This window comes from Erpetoichthys calabaricus, chromosome 4 (assembly GCF_900747795.2).
Source record: "Erpetoichthys calabaricus chromosome 4, fErpCal1.3, whole genome shotgun sequence".
Classification (NCBI taxonomy): Eukaryota; Metazoa; Chordata; class Cladistia; order Polypteriformes; family Polypteridae; genus Erpetoichthys; species Erpetoichthys calabaricus.
The window spans coordinates 178091395-178111322 of NC_041397.2; the positions used below are offsets into that span (position 1 = coordinate 178091395).

The following is a 19928-nucleotide window of genomic DNA, read 5'->3' on the forward strand; positions in this document are numbered from 1 at the left end:
CTTTACATAAACACAATGGTATAATCTTCAGGCATTCGTGTAGCAATGCACATTTTTTACTCTATTTGTCAATGTTGATTTAACCCCAAATAATTTACTGTCTGATCAACTGCTGTCCTTGCTATGACACATTCTCGGAAATACGCTGACACGACTTTGGCAAGAGCATAGGGCTACAGTGTCAAGTGAAATGATTTGTGCACCTTTCAGGTAAACAGCAACAACGAGGGCATCCGGTGGTTTGGCTGTAATTTCCACTACTGAAAACTTTCAAATTTAAGGAGACGTAAATATTCACGCCATTAGAACGTGTGCGAAGCCGAGATGCGTAGCTAGTTAACCTTTTTGAATTCACCAACACATATGACGACACGTGAAGGACCTGCTGCACATGCGCAATGTGACACTCTTATGATTGCGCCTGCCCACTGAATCGTAGCGGTAACCCTGAACAGACGGAAGTGGCTCGTGTGAGATATAGGTACAGTACAGCTTTGTTTATGTCTGTTAGATTTTAAGATACTGATATAAAAATGTGCAATAGGAGGAACATGAGTGGAACCAAATATGCGTATCGTAACTTTAAGGGGTTTCGGTTTTTAACGCCTGCTGTCGTTAAACTGTGTACTGCAATTTTGCACGTGGAACGTGTTAATTCTTTATTAGTTATTGAGAAGTTTAAAGTACTGGGGTTTATAAATATGTGATTAGACGCCTACATTAACATTTTCATTGTAGCAATTAAACATATCGTATCGAAGTGATGCACAATTAGTGTAACTTTTACATTTACATTATTATTGCAGGATGAAGACTTGAAAGTGTTTTTAAAATTGTATTGATTTGAACGTACTGTAGACATAAGTAGAATAGCATTTGTGGCAGTTACTAGACATAGGCTATGGTTCCTCGGTACCAATAAGGAGTCGGCAAATAACTGTTCGAGATACTCTTATCTATCTATCTATCTATCTATCTATCTATCTATCTATCTATCTATCTATCTATCTATCTATCGATCGTAAGCCTTAAGTACTAGGGTGTTATACAGTGTTAGCCATTCTGGATGCACTGAGAAGTCAAACAAAATGACATCTTTTATTGGCTAATTAGAAAGATTACAATATGCAAGCTTTTGAGGGGACTGAAGAAGGAGCCTGAGTTTCCTCGAAAGCTTGCATATTTGAAATCCTTCTAACTTCTCACTGCATCCGTAAGCGTTAATAGAGCTGAAGACTTTAATGCCTGAGCTTTGTCCTTAAAATGGTTTCCGACTCTTGGAGTCAATGTCAACAGTGTCCTGTGTTTCTAGGCAATTAGCATTTTGCATATGTAATCACTGTATAATATTTTCTTTTGGAGAAAATGACATTCCTGTAGTAAATGAAGGAGACACTTTCTAGAACTTAAGTGGGTTGTGAAAATGAATGTGTAACACACCTGGGAACACATTAAAAATTCATAATCGTCATAGATGGATCTACAGTATGACTTACATAAATCATTATTGTTTATTTTTCCCTAGTGTACTGGTGTGCCCTGTGATTGAATGACCCTTCCAGTGTTTTCCCTCTACTATACACCCAATACTAGCATAATAGGGACTAACTCCTTCCAGTTCAAATCAACCTAGAACATGGACAGGCATACCACTGACAAACTGGGAATGTGGGTTAGAAAATGGATGCACATAAAAATTTCTTAGAGTGCTTCTTTGTTGTGTACTAGGTCATGCAGCTGTTAATTATTTGTGTGCATGGTATTAAACTGATAAGTCCATCCATTTTCCAGTAAAGGGCTGTAAGTACACTGATCCAGCAGCAAAGGAAGGTGGATAGGAAATCAGGTTGGGAAGCTTGTCAACTGCAGATTTTTCTCACACATTATGGATAGTTAAAGTTGCCAGTCAACTTGAGAGGAAATCCTTAAATCCCCTTAGAGTTAAAATTTTATCATTATGAGGATGTAGTAACATTGTCATCATTCACAATTAAACACCATCTTACATGTATCTGGAACTTAATGAACATGTGTGTGTAGGGTAAATTAATTTAAAATGAGAATTTAACAGTACTGTCTTGGAGATGAAACTTTGACTGTAGCCACTTATAATCCTGAATGCTTCTCTTTCAGTATATTTTTGTTATTGATGGATAGATATTATGTCATTAATTCTCTTATATTATTGTTTAATCTACAGTAATTGTTTTTGCAGCTTTAAAATGCTACTACATCCCGTGATATCAAAACTCATTGGAAAGGTTGTTGTCTTGGCAAGTGCCTCACCAAGAAGACAAGAGATACTAAGGAATGTGGTGAGAAAACAGTTACATGTTAACCATTTTGTTTTTTGGAAGGAAAAGAAAGTCTCAATTTTCAATCTGTTCATTGTGCAAGGTTATTAGACGTAAATCTAAAGAGACCAAGTTATTTATTAATCAACATTGCCTCTTTAGAGCAGAATACACAGTTTTACTTTTAATTATTAAACAGAAAAAATTAAGTTTGCAAAAAATAAGATTACATTTATAATAAAAAAACAGGATTAAGAACTTTGTTGTTTTACATTCCTGTAATTTTTATTCCACATTTAAAGTAATATTTTTTTTATATTTACTGTGAAATATGTGAAAGCTCCTTTAAAGCTTCAAATAAAAATGAATTATAATGCACTTGTCATCTGTATAGACTGTAGAAACATTTCAACAAGCATTGAAGAGACAAGCACATCATGGCAATATGTGATTAGAATTTGGAAGTGGTGCAGAAGTTTTAAGTGCTGTGTTTTCCAGTTAAACAAAAGCAGATAAACGTTTCACCATGATGTTTTGGCTCACAAATACAAGCCATTTATCCAGATATTTCCTCTGATGTGCATTAAAAGCTAAAGCCTGTATCTTATGTTGACAAAAATATTTAATTATACTGTAAAATTAAAAATTTGGAACAATTAATAAAGTCTTAAAGGATAATTGTTAAGCCACATAACATCAGCCTTCAGCTCCTCCCAAATGGCAAACTTACTTGTACATAAGTTGATGAGTTATAGCCCGGAGTAAAAATAAGTGGTATTCCTTTTTCAACACCGCCCACAATTTAATGGAGCACATGTCATTGGAAAAACTTTCCTCCATCTTCAGAGAAGGCAGTCATGAAGCCCAGATGAGAATACAGAACATTTTTTTATTTCTACAGAGTTATGCACAAATCTCTCAGTCCGTGGAGTGAGCAACAAGTTAAACAATTAATTTGTTTTTAAAGTTTTTTCTGATTACATCGCCTCATCTAATACATTGCATTATCTGACTTTTAATATGCAAAATCTATTACCTACTCTAATCAACTAAACAGCAGCAGTAATTACTGACTCATGAAGATTCTCCCATTACTGTGAACCCCATTTTTTTAAGGGGGGTGTTTTGCAAATTGGCCTATTGATCTTAGCACTGCTTCATAGGAGGGGTGTATGGTCTTGTCCATCAGTGAATCCCCGTTTTCTGGTGGGGTGTTCATTACTCATTTACCTCATTCTAACCTTGTAAAATTTCATTTGTAGTTTCTCTAAGATGAGGCAGATATGAGTACCTCTTTCAGCTTTAAGTTACATTTAGTTAACCCTTGAGTGACACTCAGTCCTTTTCCTTGTGTTTAGTAATTCATTCTATTATGGCTTCATGCACATACTTGTAATAAATTGTAAAAGTTTATTATATACAAGCTGTGTAAGCCCATGCTGTAAAAAGCCTGGGGTTCTAGAAACTATTGAAATCGTCAAAAAAAAAAAATTGAAATGTAGAGATGACCGGTAATTGAAAGGAAATACTCTGGGGATCTCTCTCCAAGGAGGTTTTGTTTTGCTGACTTGCTCGCCTCGCTTGTGTATTAACGGTTAAGCGAGTGTCCTTTTCTTCTGAGGTTTAGTTTTGCTGACATGCTCGCCTCGCTTGTGTATTAGTGGTGGGAGGAAAAGTAAAAGGGATACCGTTTTGCCAATGTGCTCGTCTCGCTTGTGTATTTGCGGCTATCCGAGTTTCTGTCTTTTTTCGGCGGTTTCACTTGGGCAATAGAGTTGCTTTCTTTGAGCTTCGTGCTGTAGCCTCGCACTTCTGGGCCGGCCAGACAGACAGACACACACTTCCAAGCATAGACGTTTATATATAAGACTAGTCATTTAGCCCATTACAATAACGGGCGCTAGAACAGTAGTGCATAAACATTAGTAGGAACAGTCTATATTAAATGGCAAGGGACTTTGACCTCATTCTTTTTGTTGGGCGTATTTTTCTTTCTTTCAGCCTTTCTTTTCTTGATGTTTACTTGCTGAGCTGACCGTTCTTTGTGGGCTGCCACCATGTATTGTGTGTCTTTAATTTTCTGTGACAGTAATACTGTCTTGTACGGCTCTATTCAATAAGGGCGCGTACAAAAAGGCGAGCTTCAAAAGGGCGACCTCAATTGAGCGTGACGAATAAAGGCGTTCGTAGATAATTTAGTTCAAATGGCTCTGGAATATGTGAAGAGCAACAAAGGTGCAGATCTTTATTTACACGCGCCTTTATTCCCTGTGCCCAATTGAGGTCGCCCTTTTGAGGCTCGCCTTTTTGTGCGCGCCCTTATTGAAGGATACCTTCTTGTACGTCCGCTGGCTTGTACGTCCGTAATATACCTTTAATTTTCTCTGGCGGTAATACAGGCGTGCACGTCAGTAATATGCCTTTAATCTCCTCTGACAGTAATACTGGCTTGTATGTGGCTGTAATATGCGTCACTGTATTGTGTACCTTTAATTTCCTCTCGCAGTAATACTGGGTTGTATTTCCGTAAAACGCCTCTAACTTTCTCTGACAGTAATATCGCGCCGTGCCCCATGCATGCGCACTTCACCAGAAGACACCCACACACGGACACCTGGACGCACATAGGGATTTTATATATACAGTAATCCCTCCTCCATCGCGGGGGTTGCGTTCCAGAGCCACCCGCGAAATAAGAAAATCCGCGAAGTAGAAACCATATGTTTATATGGTTATTTTTATATTGTCATGCTTGGGTCACAGATTTGCGCAGAAACACAGGAGGTTGTAGAGAGACAGGAACGTTATTCAAACACTGCAAACAAACATTTGTCTCTTTTTCAAAAGTTTAAACTGTGCTCCATGACAAGACAGAGATGATAGTTCTGTCTCACAATTAAAAGAATGCAAACATATCTTCCTCTTCAAAGGAGTGCGTGTCAGGAGCAGTGACTGTCACAGAGATAGAGAGAGAAAAGCAAACAAATCAATAGGGCTGTTTGGCTTAAGTATGCGAAGCACCGCGGCACAAAGCTGTTGAAGGCGGCAGCTCACACCCCCTCCGTCAGGAGCAGACAGAGAGAGAGAGATAGAGAGAGACAGAGTTTGTTTTTCAAGCACAAATCAATACGTGCCGTTCGAGCTTTTAAGTATGCGAAGCACCGTGCAGCATGTCGTTTCAGGAAGCAGCTGCACAAAAGATAGCAACGTGAAGATAATCTTACAGCATTTTTAGACGAGCGTCCGTATCGTCCAGGAGGCATCCTGATCAGATGCCCGAGCCACCTCATCTGACTCCTTTCGATGCGGAGGAGCAGCGGCTCTACTCTGAGCCCCTCCCGGATGACTGAGCTTCTCACCCTATCTTTAAGGGAAAGCCCAGACACCCTGCGGAGGAAACTCATTTCAGCCGCTTATATTCGCGATCTCATTCTTTTGGTCACTACCCATAGCTCATGACCATAGATGAGGGTAGGAACATAGATCGACTGGTAAATTGAGAGCTTCGCCTTGTGGCTCAGCTCCTTTTTTACCACGACAGACTGATGCAGAGCCCGCATTACCGCAGATGCCGCACCGATCCGCCTGACGATCTCACGCTCCATTCTTCCCTCACTCGTGAACAAGACCCCGGGATACTTGAACTCCTCCACTTGGGGCAGGATCTCGCTACCAACCCTGAGAGGGCACTCAACCCTTTTCCGGCTGAGGACCATGGTCTCGGATTTGGAGGTGCTGATTCCCATCCCAGCCGCTTCACACTCGGCTGCGAACCGATCCAGAGAGAGCTGAAGATCACGGCCTGATGAAGCAAACAGGACATCATCATCTGCAAAAAGCAGTGACCCAATCCTGAGTCCACCAAACCGGACCCCCTCAACGCCCTGGCTGCACCTAGAAATTCTGCCCATAAAAGTTATGAACAGAATCGGTGACAAAGGGCAGCCCTGGCGGAGTCCAACTCTCACTGGAAACGGGTTCGACTTACTGCCGGCAATGCGGACCAAGCTCTGGCACCGATCGTACAGGGACCGAACAGCCCTTATCAGGGGGTCCGGTACCCCATACTCTCGGAGCACCCCCCACAGGATTCCCCGAGGGACATGGTCGAATGCCTTTTCCAAGTCCACAAAACACATGTAGACTGGTTGGGCAAACTCCCATACACCCTCCAGGACCCTGCTAAGGGTGTAGAGTTGGTCCACTGTTACGCGACCAGGACGAAAACCACACTGTTCCTTCTGAATCCGAGGCTCGACTATCTGAAGAACCCTTCTCTCCAGGACCCCCGAATAGACTTTTCCAGGGAGGCTGAGGAGTGTGATCCCTCTGTAGTTGGAACACACCCTCCAGTCCCCTTTCCTAAAGAGGGGGACCACCACCCCGGTCTGCCAATCCAGAGGCACTGTCCCTGATGTCCATGCGATGTTGCAGAGGCGTGTCAACCAAGACAGTCCTACAACATCCAGAGCCTTGAGGAACTCCAGCTGTATGTCATCCACCCCCGGGGCCCTGCCACCAAGGAGTTTTTTGACCACCTCGGTGACCTCAGTCCCAGAGATGGGGGAGCCCACCTCTGAGTCCCCAGGCTCTGCTTCCTCATTGGAAGGCATGTTATTGGGATTGAGAAGGTCTTCGAAGTACTCCCCCCACCGACCCACAACGTCCCGAGTACAGGAGAGCAGCGCATCATCCCCACCATATACAGTGTTGACACTGCAGTGCTTCCCCTTTCTGAGACGCCAGATGGTGGACCAGAATCTCCTCGAAGCCGTCCGAAAGTCGTTCTCCATGGCCTCCCCAAACTCCTCCCACGCCCGAGTTTTTGCCTCAGCAACTACCAAAGCCGCATTCCGCTTGGCCTGCCGGTACCTATCAGCTGCCTCCAGAGTCCCACAGGACAAAAGGGTCCTGTAGGACTCCTTCTTCAGCTTGACGGCATCCCTCACCACCGGTGTCCACCAACGGGTTCGGGGATTGCCGCCACGACAGGCACCGACCACCTTACAGCCACAACTCCGGTCAGCTGCCTCAACAATAGAGGCATGGAACATGGCCCATTCGGACTCAATGTCCCCTACCTCCCTCGGGATGTGGTCGAAGTTCTGCCGGAGGTGGGAGTTGAAGCTGCTTCTGACAGGGGGCTCTGCCAGATGTTCCCAGCAGACCCTCACAACACGTTTGGGCCTACCAGGCCTGACCGGCATCCTCCCCCACCATCGAAGCCAACTCACCACCAGGTGGTGATCAGTTGACAACTCCGCCCCTCTCTTCACCCGAGTGTCCAAGACATGTTGCCACAAGTCCGACGACACAACCACAAAGTCGATCATCGAACTGAGGCCTAGGGTGTCCTGGTGCCAAGTGCACATATGAACACCCCTATGCTTGAACATGGTGTTCATTATGGACAATCCGTGATGAGCACAAGTCCAATAATAAAACACCACTTGGGTTCAGATCAGGGGGGCCATTCCTCCCAATCCCGCCCTTCCAGGTCTCACTGTCATTGCCCACGTGAGCATTGAAGTCTCCCAGCAGAACGAGGGAGTCCCCAGAAGGTATGCCCTCTAGCACCCCCTCCAGGGACTCCAAAAAGGGTGGGTACTCCGAACTGCTGTTCGGTGCATACACACAAACAACAGTTAGGATCTGTCCCCCCCACCCGAAGGCAGAGGGAGGCTACCCTCTCATCCACCGGGGTAAACCCCATTGAACAGGCTCCAAGTCGGGGGGCAATAAGTATACCCACACCCGCTCAGTGCCTCTCACCGGGGACAACTCCAGAGTGGTAGAGAGTCCAGCCCCTCTCAAGGAGATTGGTTCCAGAGTCCAAGCTGTGCGTCGAGGTGAGTCTGACTATATCTAGCCGGAACCTCTCAACCTCACGCACTAGCTCAGGCTCCTTCCCCTTCAGAGAGGTGACATTTCACGTCCCAAGAGCCAGCTTCTGTAGCCGAGGATCGGACCGCTAAGGTCCCCGCCTTCGGCCACCACCCAACCTTCATTTCAACAAGCCTTCATTTTCAGTATAAATGCAGAAAGGATACAAAAATCTGCCATACCCACCATTTAAAACCCCACAATAAATGAAGTTGTCAAACTGATAATTTCCAATTTGAAAGACAAAATGTAATCAGATTTGTATGTCACTGTTACATGTACTGCATTTTAAAGTTAGGTGTAAATGCAGTACACGTACAACTCATTTACAGGTTACCCATAATCAGGATACAAGTGCTTAATATAAAGAACAGGGCATTTTTGATATTTTCAGCCATGTTGTTCTGTACAAACCTGCTGCTTACCTACAGTATCCTATATAGACAACAGTTCATTGCATGGTAGTGTGAAAATACTGTGTAAGCATATAGTAAACTTGAAAGTATATATTCAGTTATGTTCATTTGTTTGATTTGACTGTGTTGTGTGCCTATTCTAGCACATTTCATAATTAATTTAGCAACTTGCAACAATGTATTAACCACTAAATACTTCTTGAACATACTGTTTTTAATATTGTTTCATTTATTGCTTTTATATACCTAAACAACACAGTTATGAGGTTTTTTTACATTAACTTCTTAATTTTATTCTACATTACTGTCTTTTAAGCATTTATTTTGTGTTTTGATTTCATATACACATGACATTTCTGTTTTCATTATAAAGTAGAACCTCCATTTAATATTTGGGTGATGAGTTGGGGATTGTTTTTGAACTGTAGCATTTGTTTTGAGAAAAGTAAGTAAATATTTGTGTTGCATGATATTTTGCAATTTTTTTAATATTAGTCACTTACTGTATTTATTGTATTATAAACATGGGGGCAAACACATTTTTTATTTCCAGTAGATAGATAGATAGATAGATACTTTATTAATCCCAATGGGAAATTCACATTCTTCAGCAGCAGCATACTGATACAATAAATAATATTAAATTAAAGAATGATAATAATGCAGGTGAAAAACAGACAATAACTATGTATAATGTTGAATGTTAACGTTTACCCCCCCCGGGTGGAATTAAAGAGTCGCATAGTTTGGGGGAGAAACGATCTCCTCAAACTGTCAGTGGAGCAGGACAGTGACAGCAGTCTGTCGCTGAAGCTGCTCTTCTGTCTGGAAAGTAGTAGTTGTGCTGATTGACGGGAGCCTGCTCAGCGCCCGTCGCTCTGCCACGGATGTCAAACTGTCCAGCTCCGTGCTTTCAATAGGGCCTGCCTTCCTCACCAGTTTGCCCAGGTGTGAGGCGTTCCTCTTCTTTATGCTGCCTCCCCAGCACATCACCGCGTAGAAGAGGGCGCTTGCCACAACCGTCTGATAGAACATGTGCAGCATCTTATTGTAGATGTTGAAGGACGCCAGCCTTCTAAGGAAGTATAGTTGGCTCTGTCCTCTCTTGCACAGTGCATCAGTATTGGCAGTCCAGTCTAATTTATCATCCAGCTGCACTCCCACGTATTTATAGGTCTTCACCCTCTGCACACAGTCACCTCTGATGATCACGGGGTCCATGAGGGGCCTGGTCCTCCTAAAATCCACCACCAGCTCCTTGGTTTTGCTGGTGTTCAGTTGTAGGTGGTTTGAGTCGCACCATTTAACAAAGTCCTTGATTAGGTTCCTATTCTCCTCCTCCTGCCCACTCCTGATGCAGCCCACGATAGCAGAGTCGTCAGCGAATTTTTGCACATGGCAGGACTCCGAGTTGTATTGGAAGTCCGATGTATATAGGCTTAACAGGACTGGAGAAAGTACAGTCCCCTGCGGCGCTCCTGTGTTGCTGACCACAATGTCAGACCTGCAGTTCCTGAGACGCACATACTGAGGTCTGTCGGTAAGATAGTCCACGATCCTTGCCACCAGGTATGAATCTACTCCCATCTCTGTCAGCTTGTCCCTAAGGAGCAGAGGGATCGGTGTAGCATATAGATAATGGCATCCTCCACTCCCACCTTCTCCTGGTATGCGAACTGCAGAGCGTCGAGGGCGTGGCGGACCTGTGGCCTCAGGTGGTGAAGCAGCAGCCGCTCCATGGTCCTCATCACATGTGACGTCAGGGCGACAGGCCGGAAGTCATTCAGCTCACTAGGACGTGATACCTTTGGGACTGGGGTGATGCAAGATGTTTTCCAAAGCCTCGGGACTCTCCCCTGTTCCAGGCTCGGGTTGAAGATACGCTGTAGAGGACTCCCAGCTCCAACGCACAGGCCTTCAGCAGTCGTGGCGATACTCCATCTGGACCCACTGCTTTGCTGGCACGAAGTCTCCTCAGCTCTCTGCTTACCTGGGCTGCTGTAATTGTGGGTGGGGGGAAACTCTCTCATATGCTGGTATCAGCAGAAGGGTGGGTGGAGGATGCAGTACTCCGAGGTGAGAGTGGGTTAGGGTGGTCAAACCTGTTAAAGAAGGCTGTGGTTGGATTTGAGATATTTGGAGAACTATGTTCATCATTTTTAACAAGAAGTTGAATCTTGAATGTGCCTTCACCTGAAAGCTAAACTTTGCCTTTTTAGTCGATAAGAGTCTGTCTTATTACCTAGCAGAAATTCCCTGCTCTCTTCTGCCCTGGATTTGTTAGTGCAGCAGCCATTTTGGCAAGTGGTAGACATAAAGAAAAGCAGTAGAAAAGCATTAAATAATTTATATTAATAAGAAAATGATGTACATCAAGTATAACATTTAGTTACTTCAGGTTTTAATGTATCGATTGTTAAATCATAAAACAATAATATATAATAAATAACAATAATATATAATAAATATAACATCAATATAATTGATAGTAACAGCACTATTGTGTGTTTATAGTTCTTAATGCAGGTTTTTACATTTCACTTGATTTTATAGATCCATTTGATATAAACATATAGCCATTGCTAGAATTAAGGCAAAGTGGTGGTCTGTAGCTAAGGATCTCAAGTGGTGTGTGGAAGGTTGTCGGTTCAAACCCCGTTACTGTCAGAAGGGATCCTACTCTGCTGGGCCCTTGAGCAAGACCCTTAACCTGAAAATTGCTCTGTGGCACTATACAATGGCAGACCCTGCACTCTGACCCCCCAAAGGTCAAGCAAAAAGACAATTTTCCCTCAGGGTTTATCAGCATGTATCAGAAAAAATAATTAAATTAATTCAATTCAATTGATTTTAACTAATCAATTTCCACTTTGTATTTTTTTTACAGGGCTTACGTTTTGAAGTTGTTCCCTCGTGGTTCAAAGAGACCTTGGACAAGTCGTTATTTGAAAACCCTTATGATTATGCAGTGGAGACAGCAAAACAAAAGGCTCTAGAAGTCACAAAAAGAATGCAGCTTGTGAGTTTAAATATAAACTAATTAGTTAATTTATCTATATATATATATTTATGTATTTGTGTGTGTATGTTTGAGTGAGCACTTTCTACTCTCTGTGGTTGCTTTTAGGAGCCTCTTGAACCCGGAATTGTCGATAGCTGTGATCCGCGATGAGCCAGGCAAATGAGGACACATACCCTGAGCTGTGGTTGTTGCAAAAGTGTTCATTGCTTTTATTTAAAATCCAAACAAAAGTGCAAATACTGCAGTTTAAAAAAAAAAAAAAAAGATCTAAAGTAAATAAATAATCCATAAAATGTGGTGCCAAACAAAATGGAGGTTAAAATATTCCAAATAAATAATCCACTAAAAATGAGGTTAAAATCGTGGCAAGTTCCTTCTTCTAAAATAGATACGAGCCCCGATGCCTGTCCCTAAATTCTGGTGTCGTCTCAGCTTGTCCCGTCAGGACTTTGAAGCATGAGGAGATGCCTGCCAACAGGTGCAGTCTTCCCTTTGTCCTGGGTTCAGGGCCTGTTGGCCATCGACAGTGGTAGTACTCTTTGCCAAACCCCACGCACATCTACCTTAGCCAGCCAGTCGGCGTCACCCAGGAAATGCTGCATGATAGGGCTGGTCCTGCTCCTTCCCACAGTTGCTGTAAGGAGCACCCCTACACCAGCCCCGCACTTGAACGCAAAACTACGCTTGCTCCCTCTGGGCATTCTCCTTACCATCTGCCTCCTTTCCAGACAACACAGGCTCCTCACTGCCTGTGTCTTCTTTCCTTAACCTCAGTTTTTCTCTCATTCTCTTTCATTGATCTTTTCGATTTGATGTCTTTCTCTTCTCTGTTGTTCAGGCTCCAATTATACTGCCTAATTTGGTACTGTTGTTTTCTTCTACTCACTCCAATGTGTGAATGAGGCACCTGCTGATCTGTGTGCATTTGCACATGAATGCGCAAACAGCCAAGTACCCCAAACAACTCTGGAGCAAGCACCTGCGTGCGCACCCTCACATTCTTTCGGAGCCTGCACGCTCTGGGACTTGATTATTTATTTACACTTCACCACAGACCACTTATTGTACTGCCATAATTGGCAAAACACAACCAAAGCAGTATAGTTCATTGCTAAATATGAATCTGCAAGCACTGAATTTGTGTGATTGGTTTTACTTTTGAACGCAAACAAATGCTCATTAGTATAATACATAAATAAAAGCACATGTCATATTTTTGAATCATAAATTGAAGAATGTAATGCTGCCTCACAGTTATAAATTTACTGAGTACAGATAACGACAGCCCAATTAATTTTGTAATTCTGGACTTGTACATATGCCTAAGCAAAAACAAAGTCTGAATTCTAAAATACAGTGGGGCAAAAAAGTATTTAGTCAGCCACCAATTGTGCAAGTTCTCCCACTTAAAAAGATGAGAGAGGCCTGTAGTTTTCATCATAGGTATACCTCAACTATGAGAGACAAAATGAGAAAAAAAAATCCAGAAAATCACATGGTCTGATTTTTGAAGAATTTATTTGAAAATTATGGTGGAAAATAAGTATTTGGTCAATAACAAAAGTTCATCTCAGTACTGTGTTATATACCCTTTGTTGGCAATGACAGAGGTCAAATGTTTTCTGTAAGTCTTCACAAGGTTTTCACACACTGTTGATGGTATTTTGGCCCATTCCTCCATGCAGATCTCCTCTAGAGCAGTGATGTTTTGGGGCTGTCGCTGGGCAACACAGACTTTCAACTCCCTCCAAAGATTTTCTATGGGGTTGAGATCTGGAGACTGGCTAGGCCACTCCAGGACCTTGAAATGCTTGTTACGAAGCCACTCCTTCGTTACCCGGGCGGTGTGTTTGGGATCATTGTCATGCTGAAAGACCCAGCCACATTTCATCTTCAATGCCCTTGCTGATGGAAGGAGGTTTTCACTCAAAATCTGACGATACATGGCCCCATTCATTCTTTCCTTTACACGGATCAGTCGTCCTGGTCCCTTTGCAGAAAAACAGCCCCAACGCATGATGTTTCCACCCCCATGCTTTACAGTAGGTATGGTGTTCTTTGGATGCAACTCAGCATTCTTTCTCCTCCAAACATGATGAGTAGAGTTTTTACCAAAAAGTTCTATTTTGGTTTCATCTGACCATATGACATTCTCCCAATCCTCTTCTGGATCATCCAAATGCTCTCTAGCAAACTTCAGACGGGCCTGCACATGTACAGGCTTAAGCAGGGGGACACGTCTGGCACTGCAGGATTTGAGTCCCTGGCGGCGTAGTGTGTTACTGATGGTAACCTTTGTTACTTTGGTCCCAGCTCTCTGCAGGTCATTCACTAGGTCCTCCCGTGTGGTTCTGGGATTTTTGCTCACCGTTCTTGTGATCATTTTGACCCCACGGGGTGAGATCTTGCGTGGAGCCCCAGATCGAGGGAGATTATCAGTGGTCTTGTATGTCTTCCATTTTCTAATAATTGCTCCCACAGTTGATTTCTTCACACCAAGCTGCTTACCTATTGCAGATTCAGTCTTCCCAGCCTGGTGCAGGTCTACAATTTTGTTTCTGGTGTCCTTTGACAGCTCTTTGGTCTTGGCCATAGTGGAGTTTGGAGTGTGACTGTTTGAGGTTGTGGGTTACAGGTCTGTGAGAGCTAGAAATCTTGCTTGTTTGTAGGTGACCAAATATTTATTTTCCACCATAATTTGCAAATAAATTGTTTAAAAATCAGACAATGTGATTTTCTGGATTTTTTTTTCTCATTTTGTCTCTCATAGTTGAGGTATACCTATGATGAAAATTACAGGCCTCTCTCATCTTTTTAAGTGGGAGAACTTGCACAATTGGTGGCTGACTAAATACGTTTTTGCCCCACTGTAAGAAACCTTGAAAACAGCCAGACAAAGGCTGTTTTACAGAAGTTCTGTAAAAGATTCATGTAAAACCGATAAGTTTGATTTCATACAGGAAGCCTCGAAGTTGGGACAAATGTAAAAGAAAACAGAAAAAAAAGGAGCGGCAGACTTAGAAAATGAGAAACTATGAGTTTCTGACATTTGACATATGAATGAATTTGACTCATCCTATTAATATTACTCATTGCAAATTTTTTTTTTAACCAGCTAATGATGCAAGTATAAATCTACTAATTCACTAACCAACTGGACTTTAAAAGCAAATTGTTACTAAAACAAAAAAAGAGTTTGTTTAAATGGAAATATCCTAAATTATCTTGAAATTCACAAATTTAATAGTACATATATGGTGTTATAAGTAGTATTTTTCAGTTAGTGGATAGAAAATGTCAGAACAAATTTAGAATGTGTTAACCATTTCGGCCCTCACATACAATTACTAGTACATATATATGCATTTTGTAAAGCACAGGTACGTTTGCAGCCGTTGGAACTGGGAGTGCTACTATTAGCGCAGACTGGAAAGACTGGCATACAGTCTGCGAAACATGAAGTGAAACAAGTAGTATTAGAAGTATTTTGGCAACTATTGTATAATAATAGTGATCATTTTTTTGTTTTTTCATTTTTGATCTTACTAGACAACCCCAAAGGTAGAATATCTCACAAAATAATTTTTCCCATAAAAACAGAAAATCCAGGGCTGAAAGGGTTCAAATAAACCAGGATGTCCACGTTATATTATTCCTTATAAACCCTATGCTGAAATCCTGCAAGATTACAAACCCATTTGTTGATATTTCTGAAACACATTAAAATTCAAACCTTACATTGTATTTTGATATGAATGAATGCCAATAAATTTTTACTTAAATGATAGTTGGGTAAATCTATGGATATTATCAGTATTTTAAAACTGTTCCTAATGGTGATATTTTTATATTTTATATTAATATTTTAAATAGGGATGCGCCAATCAGGCTTTTTAAGGCCAATACCGATCACTGATTTCATGTTACTTGATTTGCCAGTTCTGATACGGATTTTTTTTTTTCTTTCTTTCTTTCTGCTTTTGAAAAAAACCTTTTTACACTAATCTCATGAATAACCAGACAAATATAAGTCTTATGTTATATATTAAAGTGTATTTTTATAATTAAACTATAGACCACAAGTGTTAACTGTTCATTTTTTAATAACAAAATGAAATTCTGTAGGCTTATTGTTCAGTGACTATTAAATACTAAAATAAATTAAACTTAAAATACATACTTTAAATTATGTACAACACTATCAATAATACATATGACATAAAATAAAATGCTTCTCATAATTACAAGCTGTCATATTGTTTAGTTTTTTCTGTTTAGTTTTTTCTGTAACGTACCTGTCTGAAATAAGACTTAATTAAAAAAATAGTTTTTACAATTTCTCGAACAACAAAAAATGTATATATACTCATACAATCAATTAACTGAATTTGGCAATTAAATGCTGCTTAAATATAAATATACATGCACTTACAGATTTTAATCATTTTAAATCATTAATTGCACTACAGCTTTTTGCTGTTAAAATATAGTTGTACTTGTTTCTTACCAAAACTTATGTTGTATGACACATCACAAAAAATAATAAACACAGCACAAATCTTTAAAAACACCTGTTGTTTATTAAGCAGCAATTTCAAATTCGTCTTTGTCGTTTTTTTCCCCAATTAAAAGTTTAAGCTGCTGCATTTTAAACACGCTTGCTGTCCAAATTCAAGCCATGTCTGTTTTCATTTAAAGGACAAAGTAAAAAGGTCTGAATTAATTAAATTAGCTTTTCTTGCTACGTATTTGTGTAGTTGCAGAGGACAACATCTCCAATTACTTTTTTCAGTTTATTATTCCACTTTGGAAGTAAAGGCTAATATACCAATCACCTCTCGTTCACTGATAAAACAAGCCTCCACCTGCTGCTCTTTGTTTACACTGTAGGAAGTTTTCTGCTAAGAAAAAAAAGATATGCACTGGCTCAGCTATTGTAATATTTTGTGTAAATGAGCACTGCAACTAAATTACCACAAAGCTTAGTATAGCAGGGCTGAAAATATCTGATTTGTGATCTGCCTTTTTACCTATCACCAATTGAGCCTGATCGATTTGAGCAGCTCTAATTTCAAAGGTACAATATTGCTTACTTCAATAATAGAGGTACTTTAATAAAAAGCTATTTATTGAATGGCATTCCTGTTTTTGCTGTAGTATCAAATATCATATGAATCAGTTTTCAGATTTAAATCCAGGCTGAAGACTCAACTTTAGGCTAACATATCAGGTTTAGAGCTGCTGATTATCTGTTCATATTGCAACTCTATTTCTTACTCTTTTGCACTAAAATACAAATTTAATGAACTGTTACTGACCTATATATTTTCTGGTTCTTCTGGTTCTCTTTCTGGAATCCTGGCTGTGGCACATTTGGCATGAAAGGTCTTGTGCAACCATACAGTATTCAGAAATTTTTTTTTTCATAGAATATGTATCCAATGGCTGTGCATATTTATTGGGAATGTGTTCTTTTAGAACTGTGGTCATAGTAGAGCCTTATAACCTTCCCAAGTGACCACAGTTGAGATATGAAGACAAGGAACTACGGTACAACAGAAAGGATACTTTTAACTTGCTTTAAAATGTGACTATCATTCCTATCAACAGAAATGTCTAATAACAGCTGAAGGAAGCCTATGAACAATAAAGTTTCTTAAATGATTTCATTGGGTACTTGAAAGATTGTATGCCTGTTGTGACGAACGGCCGGGTCCCATGCTTGGCCGGGACGCCCCTGCTGCTTATATTCCGGGGGAGCAACCATGGGCAGCTCAATACCTCCCCCGGGACGCTTGGTGGCAGCCTCCCTGGACGACGGTGATTCCCTAACCTCCCTCAGGGCTCCATGGGAGATGGAGTCCTCCATTGCCTGGCTGTGGCCCGGGGTGGCCGCTAGGGGGGGCTGTCTGGATTCAACAGCCGGGCTGGACGAGTCTTCAGCCCTACCTGGAGGTGCAATTGGGACCAGGTGGTCAAACACCTGGAGCACTTCCGGGTGGGCTATAAAAGGGGCCAGTCACCACCACTCGAGAGCCAGAGTCGGGAGGAGGAGGACTAAGCCTGAGGAGGAGTGGTGGTAAAGGAGAAAGGATTGTTGGTGTGTTTGTTAAGTGCTTTATGGACTGTGTATTGCCTGTGGGACACGGGGAAGACGTGCGCCCATGGGTGAAGAAAAATAAAACCTGTGTTTATTTTATACGTGCTTCTGTGTCCATCTGTGTCGGGTCAGGCGCTTATATAGTGCCTCTGTTACACTGTCTTTAGCGGAGTCTGATTGGATCAGTTTGGTCTGTACATTTCAGCAGTTCTATTTTCAGTAACGCTGGAACTCATTTTTTTCCAAAAGTAGCCATATGCTTTCTGTTGGCCAGAATAATTATACAAAATTCGTTCTATAAGAAATAAACCTAGAGATCGAGGGCTGAATGAGCAGTAACATCCATTTTAGAAGCAATGTTCATCATGATCTCACAGGTTTTATTGTCCGCTTCTTCTATTCTTATGCTGTACTATTCATAAACTCCATTACACTAACCTCAATAATGGCTCTCGTGCATCACCCTAGTTTAAATTATATGATACAACGGAGGTTGTAGGTTATTGCAACTCTTTGCACTATGTCCAGTGATTCCTTAACTTCTTACATTACTGGTGTGTTGCAGTTACAGTAAGCACAGCTAACTAGTAAAGTGTTATTTTTTTCTCTGTTTGCTTCATGTGTAGTTCATGGTAGTGTTAATGGTTTTCAGCATCTGTATAGCATCATAAGGGAGCTCATGTAATTCAAATCATAATTATATTGTTCTAACATATTTTGTTTTCATTAATTACAGAAGCATCTGAAAATGCCAGATATTGTCATTGGTGCTGACACTATTGTGGTAAGCTGCTACAAATTTCAACTTGATTTACCAGTTTTTTCATTTGTTATAGTAATTTTTGGTATATTTTGTTTGGAGAAGTATTTAGCCTTGCGTATATTTATAAAACCTTTGTAACCTTGTTAATATTAATAAGTGTGATGTGAGTTAATGCCTTTTGTGCTTCAGAAACCCAGTAATTAGAAGACTGTATTTTTCTTTCTGCTCTTTATTCTGTCTATTGTGGACTCTAGAGGGACCCAGTAATCCTTTAGCACCAAACACAACTGCCATGGACACAGTCCCAAGTATCACAGTACCTTAACTGGCTTTTTAAAGTTGGTCCAACACAGTATAATACAGCCAAGTACTTTCCTGTCTCCCCCACTCTTCATGTATGAGCCTTGTCCTCTTCCTGTGGTCTCTTTAGACTGTCCAAGTTAGGGAGTCTAACCTGGGAGTACTTCCGGTGCCACAGTATTGCACAACAGAAAGACTTCCGGGCCATATTGTAACTGCACAATATAGGGAGGTCCTCTCCCAGCAGCACCCAAGGACCCCAAAATGGTTGCCCTTCCAAAGTACAAGTCCCAACCAACTCTGCAGGTGTCCAGACTGGATCAAGCCAAAGGAACACTGTCACCTTTCGTACTGAGTCGATGAGTTGTTCTTGATAGTGTTTCAGCCCAAGTCCATTCAGTGTCCATTCACCCCAACTGGAATAAGAACTGAGCCCCACCCTAGCCTGGTTATGCCTCTATCCATGTTGACCTTCCGTTACGGTAACCTGGCTGGGCAAGGCTTCAGTCTCCATCCTTGCTGGGGTGGCAGTCCATCCATTATAGCCTTCACACTATGTAGATACAAACAATTTTACCATTCCGCAAGAGGTGGCACAATGACAAATATTTGTATGTGATGCAGAGAATAACAGCATAATATGCATTCTGAAATGGTTTCAAGTTTAGTATGCAATTACTAAAACTATAGTAAACGCCTATGCAGATCATCTTTAATGGAGTACTGGCTATCGCTACCCTCCAGAACAGCTCCAATGTCTATTGAGATAGACTCTGCTAGGATGTTCTTGTGCTGTAGGAATGTGACACCATTCAGCATCATTTGGTGTATTGAGACAGGTTATGGAAAGTGTTATTTTATGCCCTGCTCCAGAAATAAGTGCTACATTAGTTGAGATCTGGTGACTTAGATGGCCATGGTATAGTTTTACATTGTTGATGTGATTTTAAAACCATTTATTAACTACTTGTGCACTATAGATATGTGTTGCCATCAGGGGGATTCCACTGCTTTACCATAGGTGGAATCTGCTCCCTTTACTAAGAACTAACTTGTAGTTATTCATTTGAAGCATGCAGTGTAAAGCCTGATCTACTCAAGTACAGTAATTAATAGTAAATGTATTTTGTTACATTCTGCCTTCGCAATG

At 41.3% G+C, this 19928-nt stretch overlaps 1 protein-coding gene across 2 annotated transcripts in view; it reads left to right on the forward strand.

Annotated features, from left to right (window-relative positions):
• Nucleotides 1–203: 203 nt before the first annotated feature.
• The window catches only part of asmtl (acetylserotonin O-methyltransferase-like), a 152307-nt gene continuing 132582 nt past the window's right edge, over nucleotides 204–19928 (forward strand). The window contains exons 1-4 of one of the 2 annotated variants that reach the window (XM_051926074.1): nucleotides 204–481; nucleotides 2216–2315; nucleotides 11481–11612; nucleotides 18452–18499. In XM_051926074.1, coding sequence (XP_051782034.1) covers nucleotides 2223–2315; nucleotides 11481–11612; nucleotides 18452–18499 — 273 coding nt within the window. In that variant the 5' untranslated portion in view covers nucleotides 204–481; nucleotides 2216–2222. The remainder of the gene's footprint in view (nucleotides 482–2215; nucleotides 2316–11480; nucleotides 11613–18451; nucleotides 18500–19928) is intronic. The other variant, XM_051926076.1, reaches the window with a different exon arrangement.